The sequence below is a fragment of the Curcuma longa genome, chromosome 7 (genome assembly GCF_044706935.1).
Source record: "Curcuma longa cultivar G26 ecotype Majalengka, Jawa Barat chromosome 7, ITB_CL_G26_1.1, whole genome shotgun sequence".
In the NCBI taxonomy this organism is placed as follows: domain Eukaryota; kingdom Viridiplantae; phylum Streptophyta; class Magnoliopsida; order Zingiberales; family Zingiberaceae; genus Curcuma; species Curcuma longa.
In genome coordinates, this window is record NC_133867.1 from 9,953,719 (window position 1) to 9,966,851 (window position 13,133).

At 41.0% G+C, this 13,133-nt stretch overlaps 1 protein-coding gene and 1 pseudogene across 1 annotated transcript; both read left to right on the forward strand.

The window, feature by feature from the left end:
- Positions 1-332: 332 nt before the first annotated feature.
- On the forward strand, positions 333-1,851 carry LOC141832434 (protein IQ-domain 26-like). The gene is made up of 3 exons (XM_074719937.1): positions 333-746; positions 827-1,036; positions 1,104-1,851. Exons 1-3 carry the CDS (start codon positions 333-335, stop codon positions 1,623-1,625), a joined length of 1,146 nt encoding a protein of 381 aa, XP_074576038.1. The 3' UTR covers positions 1,626-1,851.
- Positions 1,852-6,479: 4,628 nt separating this feature from the next.
- Positions 6,480-12,646, forward strand: LOC141832108 (putative LRR receptor-like serine/threonine-protein kinase At1g05700; annotated as a pseudogene).
- The last annotated feature ends 487 nt before the right edge of the window (positions 12,647-13,133 follow it).

Consider the following 13,133-nt stretch of genomic DNA (forward strand, 5'->3'; position numbering starts at 1 on the left):
GGAAGGAGCAAGCTACAGGTGGCAGAGACAGAGGCAGAAGCAGAGGAGGGAATTAATTTTGCTTGTATTTTTCCTCCTTTCACTGCGGCAAAAAACCTCACCACTCTGTCGTTTGTGACGATAAATCTGAGTTGGTGGCGAATATTGGTAGACACGAGACGATCAGTGTAAGAGTAGTGCCTGTTTCTACTGTTGAAGGGGAGCGATCAAATATGTGCCTCTTTCTTCCATTATTTCCTCGATGTTTTCTGAGCCGCTCTTATAAATGTAGGCCTTCACATCAAGTGTTGTGGTTTGTTTTGTAGCTTTTGATGAGCTGGAGCTCCGGCGGGATGGGCCGAGCAACGAGGTGGCTGAGGAGTGTTCTCTGGGGGAAGAAGGAAGCGAAGGTGGCAGGAAAAGACAATGCCAGCATCAGCGGCCACGAAGCCAGGGAGAGGAATAGGTGGAGCTTCGCCATCGCCAACTCCAAGCGGCGCCAAGACGAGAGCATGGGACACCAGAGTCCCCTGTCGGCGACGGACGTGGCGTGGCTGAGGTCCTTCTACGACGAGAGCGAGGAGGACGGGAAGCACGCTATCGCCGTGGCCGTCGCCACCGCGGCCGCGGCCGATGCGGCGGTGTCTGCTGCGCAGGCGGCGATGTGGCGGCTGCAGAGCCTGGGGAAGGAGACGAGGGCGGTGCTGCAGGGGAGCTACGCGTGGTGGGCCGCCGTCAAGATCCAAACCGCCTTCAGGCGCCACTTGGTGAGACCAAACAAAACAACATCATCGTAGTCTCCATCCAATTTCTTCTGCTTAAATTAATGGCTAATGATCTGAAACAGGCAAAGAAAGCTCTCCGGGCACTCAAAGCCCTGGTGAAGTTGCAGGCGTTCGTTCGAGGCTACCTTGTGAGGAAGCAAGCAGCCGTCGCCCTCCGCAGACTGCAAGCTCTCATGAGAGTTCAGTCTCATGCATGGCCTCAACAAGCTCCTCTTACTCTTCCCCAAAGGAGTCCAAGGCTCAGCACAGAATTCTGCCACAGAAAATCCTTTGTAAGACTGCTGTTAATTGAATCCATATACAATTGTGGATTCATCTCATTCTCATTATGTTTTTTAGCAGGAAAGAATTAACACAAGGTGCAAATGCAAGCAGACAGGAGCAGAACAGAGATCTGGTTTCGATATGAGCCCAAAGATTGTGGAGATGGATACATACCAGCTCAAGTCCAAATCATTCAGGAGAGCAGCAACTCCCAACTACAATGTATTTGAGGAGCCCATGATTCCAGTTTCCTCTCCACTTCCGCACAAGGTTCCACCTATCGTCTGCTATCAGCACCCTGACAAATCACCCTTCTCTCAGAACAGTCATAGTCACCGGCCAGCAACTCCGAGCCGTTCGAGCTGCCCAGGCTACATGGCGAAGACATCATCTTTTGCTGCGAAGGTAAGAACTCAGAGTGTGCCGAAGCAGCGGGCGGAGAAGGGCAGCCCGAGGAAGAAAGTCGTCGCAAAGGAGGTGGAGTACATCACTAGTGAGTCAGGCAGTTTGAAGCATGGAATGCAAGGGAGGGATGTGAGGACTGCTAGGGCCGTGAGGGAAGTGGCAAGGGATTACTACTTGGATAGCATGTGGTGATTGTAGTGGTAGATTGAAACTAGAACAATGTGAGTGTTGTAGGAGAGGTTCTCTTAGGAATTGTAAGAATGGTTAATTCAGGCCATAGAGAATCTCCAATTTCTGTAAGAGAGTGAAGGAATGTGTAGATTCTCCTTGTCTGATTTCAATCTGTATGCAACTGTATTTTTCTTTAGCTTATTTCATCAGAAACTCAATTGGCATGCTATGATTTCATCAACTATTCAAGAAGTTCAGCTTTGGGTAGAAACTAGGGGGAAGAGAAAAATTGGAGATTTAACAGAGTTATCATGTGTTCAGATAAAACTTACCGTACAATCTGTTGAGCTTCCCAAAAAGTTTGTATTTAACCCTTGAGCTTGTAGTGAATGCATTCTACAATCTGTGAACATGAACGTTTGCAGGGTCAACAATTGCCATGAATGGGCATAAGATACACCAAACACAAAAATCCAAATTGCATAAACTAATATATCGTGCAAGGTCAGAGGCTAGACTTTCCACAAGCCTGCCTTCTGACCTAATGATATAGAAACCAAAATGCTAAGCCATGTGATTCCATAGAAGATGGATCATATAATTACTGACCTACTGATATCAGAGACCAGACCTAGAGATTCAGGGCTAAGTCGAAGTAGTTCATGTGTATTTGACCAACTACGTCTTCATACTCACCAAGTGAATTAGCAGCATAGGGAAAACAAAAGCGAACAAGGTAAAAGCAACCAAATACTGATTTATTTCACTAAACAGCATACTCATGAGACAGTTCAGTGGTAGGAGTGACTAAATAGAGAAATGTGATTCTGATTTTATGTTTGGATATATTAATAATAATATGGATTAGAACAGCTTTCATAATCTAACAGATTCAAGTAGATATAGCACAATTATGTAGAAGGTATCATTCAATATAACTTTGTGGTTGAAGAATGTTCTTGTGCCGAGGTTCATTTAGTTCTATTCCATAATGTATTCTGGAAAGCAAAGGTACAAGATTTACCCTACTCCTTGCTTCTTAAAATAAATAAAAAAGTAAAATGTTCTAAAAGGAGACTAAAGTTATCACATGAACAGTAATTTAGCAGAAACTGCAGAATCTTATATGCTCAGAAGAAGAGATCATATGCTATAAAAACCTACCTGCCTTTACTTAATATCAAACATGTCTGCACCACCTGATCCCAAGCATCTTCATGCTGTGAAATGCTACCTCACTTAAGTGTGACAACTCTTATCACATTGATTGTATGAACAATGATCATGAGGATGCTTTAGTGTTAGTAAACCTCACTGGCCCACTATGGTATATGGGAGTCATGTTATATGAGGCATCAAGGAGTAGCATAGTTATGAGCTCATCTAAGAAGTAATGTTTAAGCAACAAGAGATAAATTCAATGCTATTTCCTCTCCTTTTTCGTCAAATCTTAACCAATTAAAGCAGGACAGCAAAGTTACGTTTACTTGAGGGTACCACAGGGGCTTCCAATTGAATGAACTCACACCTTTGTGCCACAATGTAAGTGTTATAATGCCCCCTACTATAGAGGCCTTATGCATGAGACATTGTACATATCACCTCTTGCATATACCCTTCTTTACAATAGCTTTCATATTTTCTGTGGTTCAAAAATAGTTTGCTTACTGAGAGCAATTGTCAACATTTCTATTTTCCATAGATAAATTGAACACAAATTTCTGTAGATAATGAAGCGGCCATTAACACCAAGATCAATCTAACAGTAATTAGATGGTTAGAAAGAGGTACTTCGTAGGATTTCCTACGGATGATCAATAAATCTTCAACCTTCCTGCATGCAAATAAAACTGAGTGCATCAAAGAAAACTGAGGTACTTCACAGGACAGATAGTGTTTTTTAAATTCATCTAGTCCCAGTGCATCAAAGAAAACTGAGTACAAGAACTTGTGAGTTTCTTAAACATCAATTTGAGAAATCTATCAATTTGTTCTGAGATTTTACAATTTCTAGAGCTGGAAGGTTTGCTATCAAGCTATTTGAATTGGAGTCTTGCCTTTGGCCTTTTGACAACGTCTGTATCTTTCTCTTTGGCAAGCCTTCTGTTCCTGTTGAGATCTGCACCAGGAAATTTCGACCATCTTTTTCAGCACCAAGACCCTAAAGGACCGAGAAGGGGATGGGGTGAAGAGCTTTGGGAGGCACCTACAAACACAAAGATCGTGAGAAGGAAGGCCAGGGGGGTCCTGGCGTGACCACTCCGATGCTTAAGTCAGTTCGTGTGAGAGGAGGAAGGAAGTAAGATGAAGAAGTGGAATATGTGAGATTGCATACCTCCCTTCAGTAACAAACTGACCTTTTATATAAGTTGAAGATGTCAAGTCACATCAAGAATGTGATTGAAGTCTCATCATCGTTATGAATGTGTCAGAGGGGGTATGTGGTCAGCGCTTGCGTCCCATGTTGACTTGCATTTAAGGAAATGTGTCCCCCTGTCTATTAGAGATTTGCCATGATGAGCTGCAGAAGTGTCAGAAGAACATTCACAACCGTACGATAGGGGAGTGGTCTTTTCTAGAATTAAAATAGAAATAGAAAGAGTCGCTAGGAGCCGGTTCGGCTTGGGCATGGGCCAACGCGAAGCCGAGCCGAATGGGTGGATCTCTTGGCTAGTGACTAAATCCAGTTCCTAAGGTCACTTGCCCTCGAGAGAGCCCGATCCGACGGGACCCTTTCGAACGTCGGGGGAGTAGCTCCTATGAAGAGGGTCCAGGCCAACTGGATCCATTCGGGCAATAAGGAGGCGGCTCCGTTCCTAATCATATCAGATAAGCCGCACCGACTCCCTAATCGTGAACGGACTCGATTCGGGAGACCTAGTGGGGTGGAGCCTCATAAGGGGGGTTCGAGACCAATTTGAGAATCATCTCGCAGTTTTAGCTTTGCTCATCCCGAGTCGGTCTGTGCGTCTAGAGTTTTGGGGGTCCGGCTTGGCGGTTTTGAGGGGATCGGCTCGGTTTGTGCTTCAGGTCCCAAGACACCGCCCCCGACACCTTTCATGGGATTCGGCTAACCCACATTCCTTTGGATTTGATTAGCCAGGCTCAGTCCTTATGACCATAACACCTTCTATGTGCTCTATAGGTCTCTCGAGCACTAAAGATGAATGGTTCAAAGGAGGTACTCTTTTGCTCCTCCTGCATAAGGCCTTTCCTACTTGTAACACCCTGGTGATTCTCATTTTATAAGTCAAGATAGCCTAAAGTCAGGACAACTTGCGCAATCTCCCCCACTTAATTTATCTTTTCCAATCTTTAGAGGAGGAATTGAGAGGAATTCTTTTGGTATTCTAATTAAAATTAAGAAGAAGATGGACCTTTTCCACAAGGAATTCGTGAATGCCAATTTGCTACCAATGTTTAACAAATCAACTGACAAGGCCACAGGGTACTCGTTCATGCATCGTTGGACAGGAAGATTTAAACAGAAAAACATCGTGTGGAACCTAAATGGGTCAGGTTTGTACTATTTATTTAGGTACTATATCAAAAACCAATTACTAATAATGCCATTGAAGTCCTGCAAGAGACTTCTCAAATATAACTGTCATGGGCTGATATATTCTGGTCAAGCAAGTCAAGGTCTGGTCCAGATGGAGGTAACACGTCGGATGCCCGACCGGCTCAGCGCCCGACTTCATGCCCGATCGGCTCAGTGCTTGACCCGACCGGCTCAGCGCCCAACTCTATGCCCAATTGGCTCAGCGCCCGACTTCATGCCCGACTGGATGCTCAATCAACTACCAGGTCCTTCATACGGAGGTCGACTCCTCAAGCTGTCTAGGCTCGCTGAGTCCGCGTTCCTACTGAGTCGACATTCTTGCCCAAGTAGCTCCATTCCATCAGAACTACATCCCTCACCTATCTCGCCTGATGGTCACCTGAGTGACACGTGGAATAGTAAAGTACTCAACAATAGATCACCTACCACATTAATATAGCATGATCGATTACAGTACTAAGCATGAGTGATGGGGCATTTTCCTATCACGATGGGATATATTCCTTACTATTAATGGGACATTTCCACTGATGGTTATATAAAAGAACCCCGTTTCTCGTGGGCCCAGGTACACACATAGATACTCTCCATCCTCTATTTTCATTATTCTTTTTCTCCATCTCCGATCGACGGACTGATTTGAGCATCGGAGTGGTTGAGTCAGAATATCCTTGACCTCCATTCTAACACTCTTTCTTCTCTTTGAAGCTCTATAGGGACACCATCTTCTCAGTTGCTCGTGCGCTTTATGTGACTCTGTCAACCTAGAAACTAGGCGTCCGGTGATTCATCCGGAGGCGATCTCAAACAGGAACAATGATAAAGACAAGGCGAGTATGATTTTGAATGCCGAAGCATTTCAAACACTGGTGGTTCATCAACAATCTTTTTCTTTGAATGAAATTAGCAACATGACAATGCAAATTGCGCTTTGCTTTCTCCCTTAACAACAGCGGGAAAGCTTAAAATTGCAGTGGTTCATGAGGCCAATCCAGACGTGAAACCACCATCAGATTGCAACTTTGTGGGCAGAACTTATGGTCCGTTTACTGTGTAGCATCAAAGTGAAAGCACAAACATTTCTTATGCTTTTTCAATTACAACTTGTGATTTGTTCAATCCTAGATTCCTAATGCAGGCATCATAAAGTCCTTTGTGGATGATCACAACTATCCAAAAGATTCTCGTCATTTGTTTGGTCAACTAGCTCGTTAGCTAAGTCAAGGTCAATGACTCGAGATTGCTGTCGTGCATGGATGAACTGCCTTCTAGTCCACATAAAGTTTGACATTCACAAAGATTCTATTCAAGCAATGAAGTCGAGCATCATCACCTTGAAGGAGAAGAAGAGGGCGACCACGTCCGTGGCAACGCTGCCGTCCAAATGACTGCGGATTGGTGCTCACTCCTCCTCAGCTTAGCCGCCATTGCCGTCGCTCGTGTTCACTGCCAGTCACCGGAAGGTAAGTACCAAATGTATCGACATCGCATCCACTCTCAAAAATATGAACTTGGAAGAAAAAAACAACTTTTTTTAGGGTTTATAAGCATCGACTGCGGGATCGAAGAGGGATCAAGTTACGACGACCCGATCACCAACCTCAACTACGTCTCTGACAGCCCCTACATTGACACCGGCATAAACGCGAACATCTCGGCGGCGTACTACACCATCGCCATGGATCTGCAAAAGAGAAGGTTCCTCAACGTGAGAAGCTTCCCCAACAACAACCGCAACTGCTACGACATCACCGGGGTCGCGATGGGATCGAAGTACCTGCTGCGGGCGACGTTCATGTACGGGAACTACGACGGGCGGAACAGCCGGTCGATCGTGTTCGATCTCTACCTGGGGGTGAATCTGTGGAAGACGATCAACGTGACGGATCCTGCGGCGACGTTCCGGACGGAGGCTATGGCGGTGGCGCTGGGGGAGTCGTTCTCGGTGTGCCTGGTGAACACGGGGAAGGGGACGCCGTTCGTGTCGGGGATGGACGTGAGGCCGCTGAAGGACGGCATTTACCCGGGACTGAACGCGACCATCAGCGTGGTGGTCCACGATAGGCTTAACATGGGACCCACCAGTGGGGCCATCAGGTATATTAACCAACCAAACTGTGTATAGGTCATTCGAAATTAATGAGCTTCGCCTGTTAACCGTCGCCGTCGCCGTCGCCGTCGCCGCCGTTAGGTATCCCGATGACAAATATGACCGCATATGGGAAGCCTACAGCTCCCCCCAATGGACCGAGATATCAACCGATAGCACCGTCGATAACCTCTCCGTTGACGGGTTCGAGCCGCCTACCGCCGTGATGCAGACGGCGGTGACCCCGGAGAACTCTCTCACTCTGAATTTCACCTTGGAGTTGGATCCTGGCGATCTCAGCGAGATCGTGGCCGTCTTGTACTTCTCCGAGTTCCTGACCCTCACCGGCAACATGTCGAGGCAGTTCTACATTTACTTCAACGGTGCTCTCTGGTTCCGCAAGCCTTTCGTCCCGGAATATCTATTGAGTGACTCTGTCTGCGGCATCGTTCCGCAGACGGGATATTGGCAGTATAACATGACGCTCCAGGCGCTGAGCAATTCCACCCTTCCGCCCATCCTCAATGCAATGGAAATCTTGGCCATAATGGACAGCTCGAATGAGGTAACAGATGGTGGAGATGGTACGCCTTTCCCTTTATTTTCTTGCTGCTTCAATTGTAATCGCCAAATTGTTTTGGAGGATAAATTTATGCTCTTTGACTGCTTCAGACTGTTCGATATATTGCTCCTGACAGAGTTGAAATTGTCTAATCGTCAGGGTCTCTTCCAATTCTAGAAATTTCACTAATTTAAAGTAGTGTTTCTCTTAGAACTAGTTGAGATGCCTCACTATTATTTTAATCTAATGACATAGCTAATTGGCAGTCTTTAACCGTTTTAAAGTAATGTTGTGGTACATTGACACTCAAGTTGTATTTTGTTTGAAGGAAATATGAATTGTAAGATTGATTGGATAAAAATCTAACTTAGTGTAGTGAGAATGGGATAAGCCATGAACTGTTAACATCCATAGGTGTTTTAAGTTTATAATGCAGGTTATTTTGGTTAAGCTAAGTTGTACTCTATTTTCATATTTGAGAACTTGAATTTTGTCACTATCTTCATACTGTTTTAGTTAAATGTGTATAGACACTGGTGTGCTAGAGCAGCTGATACACCCTGAATAATTGGGACTTACTTTTTTGTTGTTGTTGTTGCATGCCAGAATAAGTTTCTTTTATTCTATCTCTTTTTTTTTTTGCTGTTTTTGAGAGTGTTAAATTTTATTTGCTTTTAATTTGTTTTCTCCAGTTGATGCCATAAGTGGAATAAAAGAATCATATCAGGTCAAGAGAAATTGGAGGGGAGATCCTTGTTCTCCAAAAGGCTTTGCTTGGGATGGAATAAACTGTTCTTTTAGCCTCTCTGGGCCTCCAAGGATCACAAGAATGTATATTTTCTTTAATTAAATTCAATTAAAGTAAATTAACATTTTTTTTCATCAATTGCAATAGGTAACGGTATAAGCATTCTAGCCATGTTAAATATTCTGCAGAAATTTGTCCTCGAGTGGATTGAATGGTACAATAAGTACTGCATTTGCTACTCTTGCTGCAATCCAGTATTTGTAAGTGCTTCTGATTCAATTTTTATTAAATTCTCTTCTCTCATTTTTAGTCAAACAGCTAGTAAACTGTGCCATCAATCCCATTTTCTTATCCAGATACCATTCTTATCATCCAAATGCCATATGCTTGTGCATTTGCAAGCAATATATGTGTATGAATCAGTATGTTGTGAAGAAAAGAGTAATGAAAAATTGTCATTCATGAATTACAAACTTATGTAGTGTTCATGGTTACAAATAAACTATGTCATTAGAATTATAAATCACATCAAGGCAACTAGAACAAAAACTCATGCTGCTGAAGGTCAACGTATTTCATGTCCCCTCACAATTTGTACCTGCAATATTAGTGCTTTGGATTTTAATTCTTTTGCACTGTAGCCATCCAGACTGTGGGGACTAGGATTGGTCATGTTTTAGGCATGTTCTTCTACCTTGAATGAAGAATTTTTTCATAACATTTTTCAGGGATTTGTCATACAACAATATAACAGGGACAATACCTGTTTTTCTAGCACGCTTATCTTCCCTCAAAATCCTGTAAGCACTCCCCTTAATATTTCTTTTAAAATTAAATTTGTGCATAAATAAATTATTTTTGTCATCCTCTGGCTTTTTTTGTAGTGATTTGACTAATAACAATTTAACTGGATCCATTCCTTCTGCACTTCTTACAGAAGCACAAAATGGATTGCTAACTTTGAGGTTTGTTTATCTATAGAACACCATATCTTTCTTTGTTAAAATTGTTTATTATCATAATGATAAACGTTAGCATTATTCATCGTCCCTTCTTGCATCAAACAGAGCAAGGATGAACATTAAGAAGAATGCAGTTATTCTATTTTAAGTATTTCTGCTTTTGGCAAATTAGAGATTTAAACTTGAAATAATGTGATTGCAAATATATGCTTACTGTAAGAATTCTACAAAGCCATAATGGCATAAATCTCCTAGGAAAGTGAATTCGGCATTGATTTGATTGATACTACCTTCTTTTTTCAAATTTAGCTTAAGTTTTACCTTTCTGTGCCTTAAATGAATTGTGTTCTTAGCTCGCTGATTAGAATGTAAATCAATGTAGACTTGAAGGAAATCCTTATCTTTGTACCAATGAAAGTTCATGTCAGCTAACACCAGCATCAACAAAGAAGAAAATAACAACACCAGTCATTGTGATTCTTTCTGTACTTCCTCTGCTGCTAGTAGTTTTGGTGATATTCCTTGTCTGGAGATACAGAACTAACAAGGGTAAGCATTTCTAAAGTTAAATTCTTGCAATCCTGCCATTACGAGTCTAAGTTTGGGATTTTTCTCATGAGCGTTTGGAGGCCAAAGCACTTTGGAAGTTAAATAAAGTGTTTAATAAACTAATGTCTGAAGTGATTTTGCTCAAAGCATTTTCTTCCCAAAGCCGTTTTTACAAGGCTGAGTAAGGGAGTTCTTTCTAAAGCTGTTTTCCTTAAGCAATTTTTAAAAACTCCTAAAAATCAATATAAAAATTAGATAACTAATAAAATATTTCAGTGTTTAAATCAATATTTTTTTAACATAAAATAAAAATTCTAATTTTTTTGCTTACCAAAAAAACCGAACATTTTAAAATATGTTTTTAGTAAATTCAAATGTCCATTGTTTAATATTGTATAAGAATGAATAATCAATGTTATATTTTGATTAATTAAGCAATGCCATTTTATTAAATTAAAATGATTCTTTATATGTTATGGATTATTAACTTATAACATTAGTAATTATTTGTTAACATATAATTGTACTAAGAACATTATAATATATAAGCTCTAAGATAATAGTTATACATAAAATATTATATTCCCTATCAATGAGATGTAAAGAAGTCGAGATGTAAAGATATGATTTAACAATGCACTTTACCACAAACTACTTTGTCAATGCACTTTTGAAAATGCAAATGCATTGCCAAGTTCTCCTTAATTTAAGATGCACAATTTATCAAAAAAATATTCTTCCTAATCAAGTCATCTTGTGTGGTTTGATGATATCATACTTGACAGGAAATGGAAGAGCTAACCCTGTAAGCCAACAAAACCAACCTATCTTCAACCGAATACAAAAGCACCAAGACAACCCACTGCAATTTGAGAATCGTCAATTCACGTACTTGGAGTTGAAGAATATAACAGATAATTTCAAGAGAGTCCTCGGTAAAGGAGGATTTGGGACAGTCTACTATGGGTGTTTAGAAGATGGTATTAAAGTCGCAGTGAAGATGAGATCTCCTTCAGCATCTCAGGAACCTAAGGAATTTCTTTATGAGGTAACAAAACCTTATGCTTTTCTCATATTAGCTCTATTAGAGGTTTCAAAACACAAGACCATCATTGAGGATAAAAAATGGCTGTTCTCATAAGTCTACCCAAACTTTGAAATTCTCTTGTGCCCTCAACTTTTCTTGTACTTTTTGATCGCAGAGAATGCTACGACTTTTGTGTTTGTTCTGCATAAACATTATGTCGTGACATGTTCTCTTTCTTTTTCCTATTGTTTTGTTAGGCCCAGTTTCTTATGAGGGTTCACCACAAAAATTTAGTTTCTATGCTTGGGTTCTGCAAGGATGGAGACTACATGGGACTTGTGTATGACTATATGGCCCAAGGAACTGTAGAAAATCATTTAAGAGGTTTGAAACTTTTTTTTTCTTCAATATGTTCGTGCTAGCTCATACAGATTAGACTGTTGGTTACTTACCAGTCAGTCACTACTAATTCATGAATTGTATGTACATGAAAATGTTGTGATAAAGTGAATATACATGATTATTGTTTATGTATTCAAAGTTAAGCACTTTCTTTTACTTGAAAATAGGATTTTTCTTAGAGGTAGATATAGATTGTAAGTGATTTTACTTCTGTCTTTCCTTTAAACTAATAATGCTTGCTGTCAGTTAGCGAACAAGTATTGATAAGTTGCTTTCATAATGAACTGCAGGAAGAACACAGACTGCGACAAGTTTAAGTTGGCGGCAGCGTCTCCAAATTGCACTTGAATCTGCTCAAGGTATGGTTCTAGCACAGCAAATCTGTGTGCGTGCTCGCGCAATTTTGTTGGTCCGATCAATTTATGGCCATCTTTTTCATAGGTTTTAACTTCTAGTGATGTTTAGGACTGGACTATTTACACAAGTCATGCAAACCACCTATCATTCACAGAGATGTCAAGACAGCCAATATACTTCTGAGTGAAACGTTTGAAGCAAAGATAGCAGACTTTGGAATATCAAAGACTATAAGTGAGACAAACACTCATGTATCAACCATAATAATGGGGACAAAAGGATACTTGGATCCAGAGTACTAGACTTCTCATTCTCTTGTTTCTCCTGACAAACAGATGCATTCCCAAAAAAATTTTGTAAGAAAATATAATAGGTGTTTATATTGTGCCTTCTTATTAAATCACTCAGGTACCATATTACCGGTCAACTCAGTAGAAAAAGTGATGTTTATAGCTTTGGAGTGGTCATTTTGGAGCTGATCACAGGGCAACCTCCAATCATAACCAGTGCAGATAATGCACACATCTCGCATTGGATCCAACAAAGGCTTGCCCAAGGAAGCATAGAGGACGTTGTCGACGCAAGGCTGCATGGGGAGTACAGTGCGAATTCTGTCTGGAAATGCATTACTACTGCACTAGCATGTCTGACAGTGTTGCCCTATCAGAGGCCAACCATGGGGAATGTGGTTTCACAGCTGAAGAGGAGCTTGGAACTAGAGAACCTTCACTTACAGAACAGGCGCTCCGTCACAACCGGTGAGACTGTATTCACATCAGCTTGAAGTAGAGCTCTAGTCAAGATAATATCCATGTGACTTCTCAATGCCTCAATTCTTCATTACTTGTAGATTGTATGATTGGTAAAGCAGTTGTTCAGCTTGAAGTCTAGAGGCAATTTGTTCAAAATGTTATTTCCCCCCTCTTTTTCAAGGAAAGAAAGATACAATGTAAGCATATTATTTACCTCATAAATAAAATCAGGCATTGTTGGTGCCATTATATTTTCTTTAGCAATTGAAGGCTCTGTTTTTTCATTATAGCACCCCATATAAAAATAATCAAAAGAGCACCTCTATTATTTTAAAAATACCTTTATTCCCTTATAAATTTAGCTTTGACTAAAAAAACTATTTTAATATTGATGTTCAAATATTAGCCAAAACTACTCTAATTTAATCAAAATGGTTCAATTCAATAAGACTGATTAAATACTATGAAGCAATTTTGATTAAAAATATATACTATAGAGTTAAAGTAGATTTAATCAAA

Excerpts from the sequence above, each read along its gene's own strand:
- LOC141832434 (XM_074719937.1), top strand. The coding sequence starts at position 333 with ATGGGCCGAGCAACGAGGTGGCTGAGGAGTGTTCTCTGGGGGAAGAAG. Across the intron at positions 747-826 it reads CCGCCTTCAGGCGCCACTTG|GCAAAGAAAGCTCTCCGGGC; the intron begins GTGAGACCAAAC and ends GATCTGAAACAG. Across the intron at positions 1,037-1,103 it reads TCTGCCACAGAAAATCCTTT|CAGGAAAGAATTAACACAAG; the intron begins GTAAGACTGCTG and ends TATGTTTTTTAG.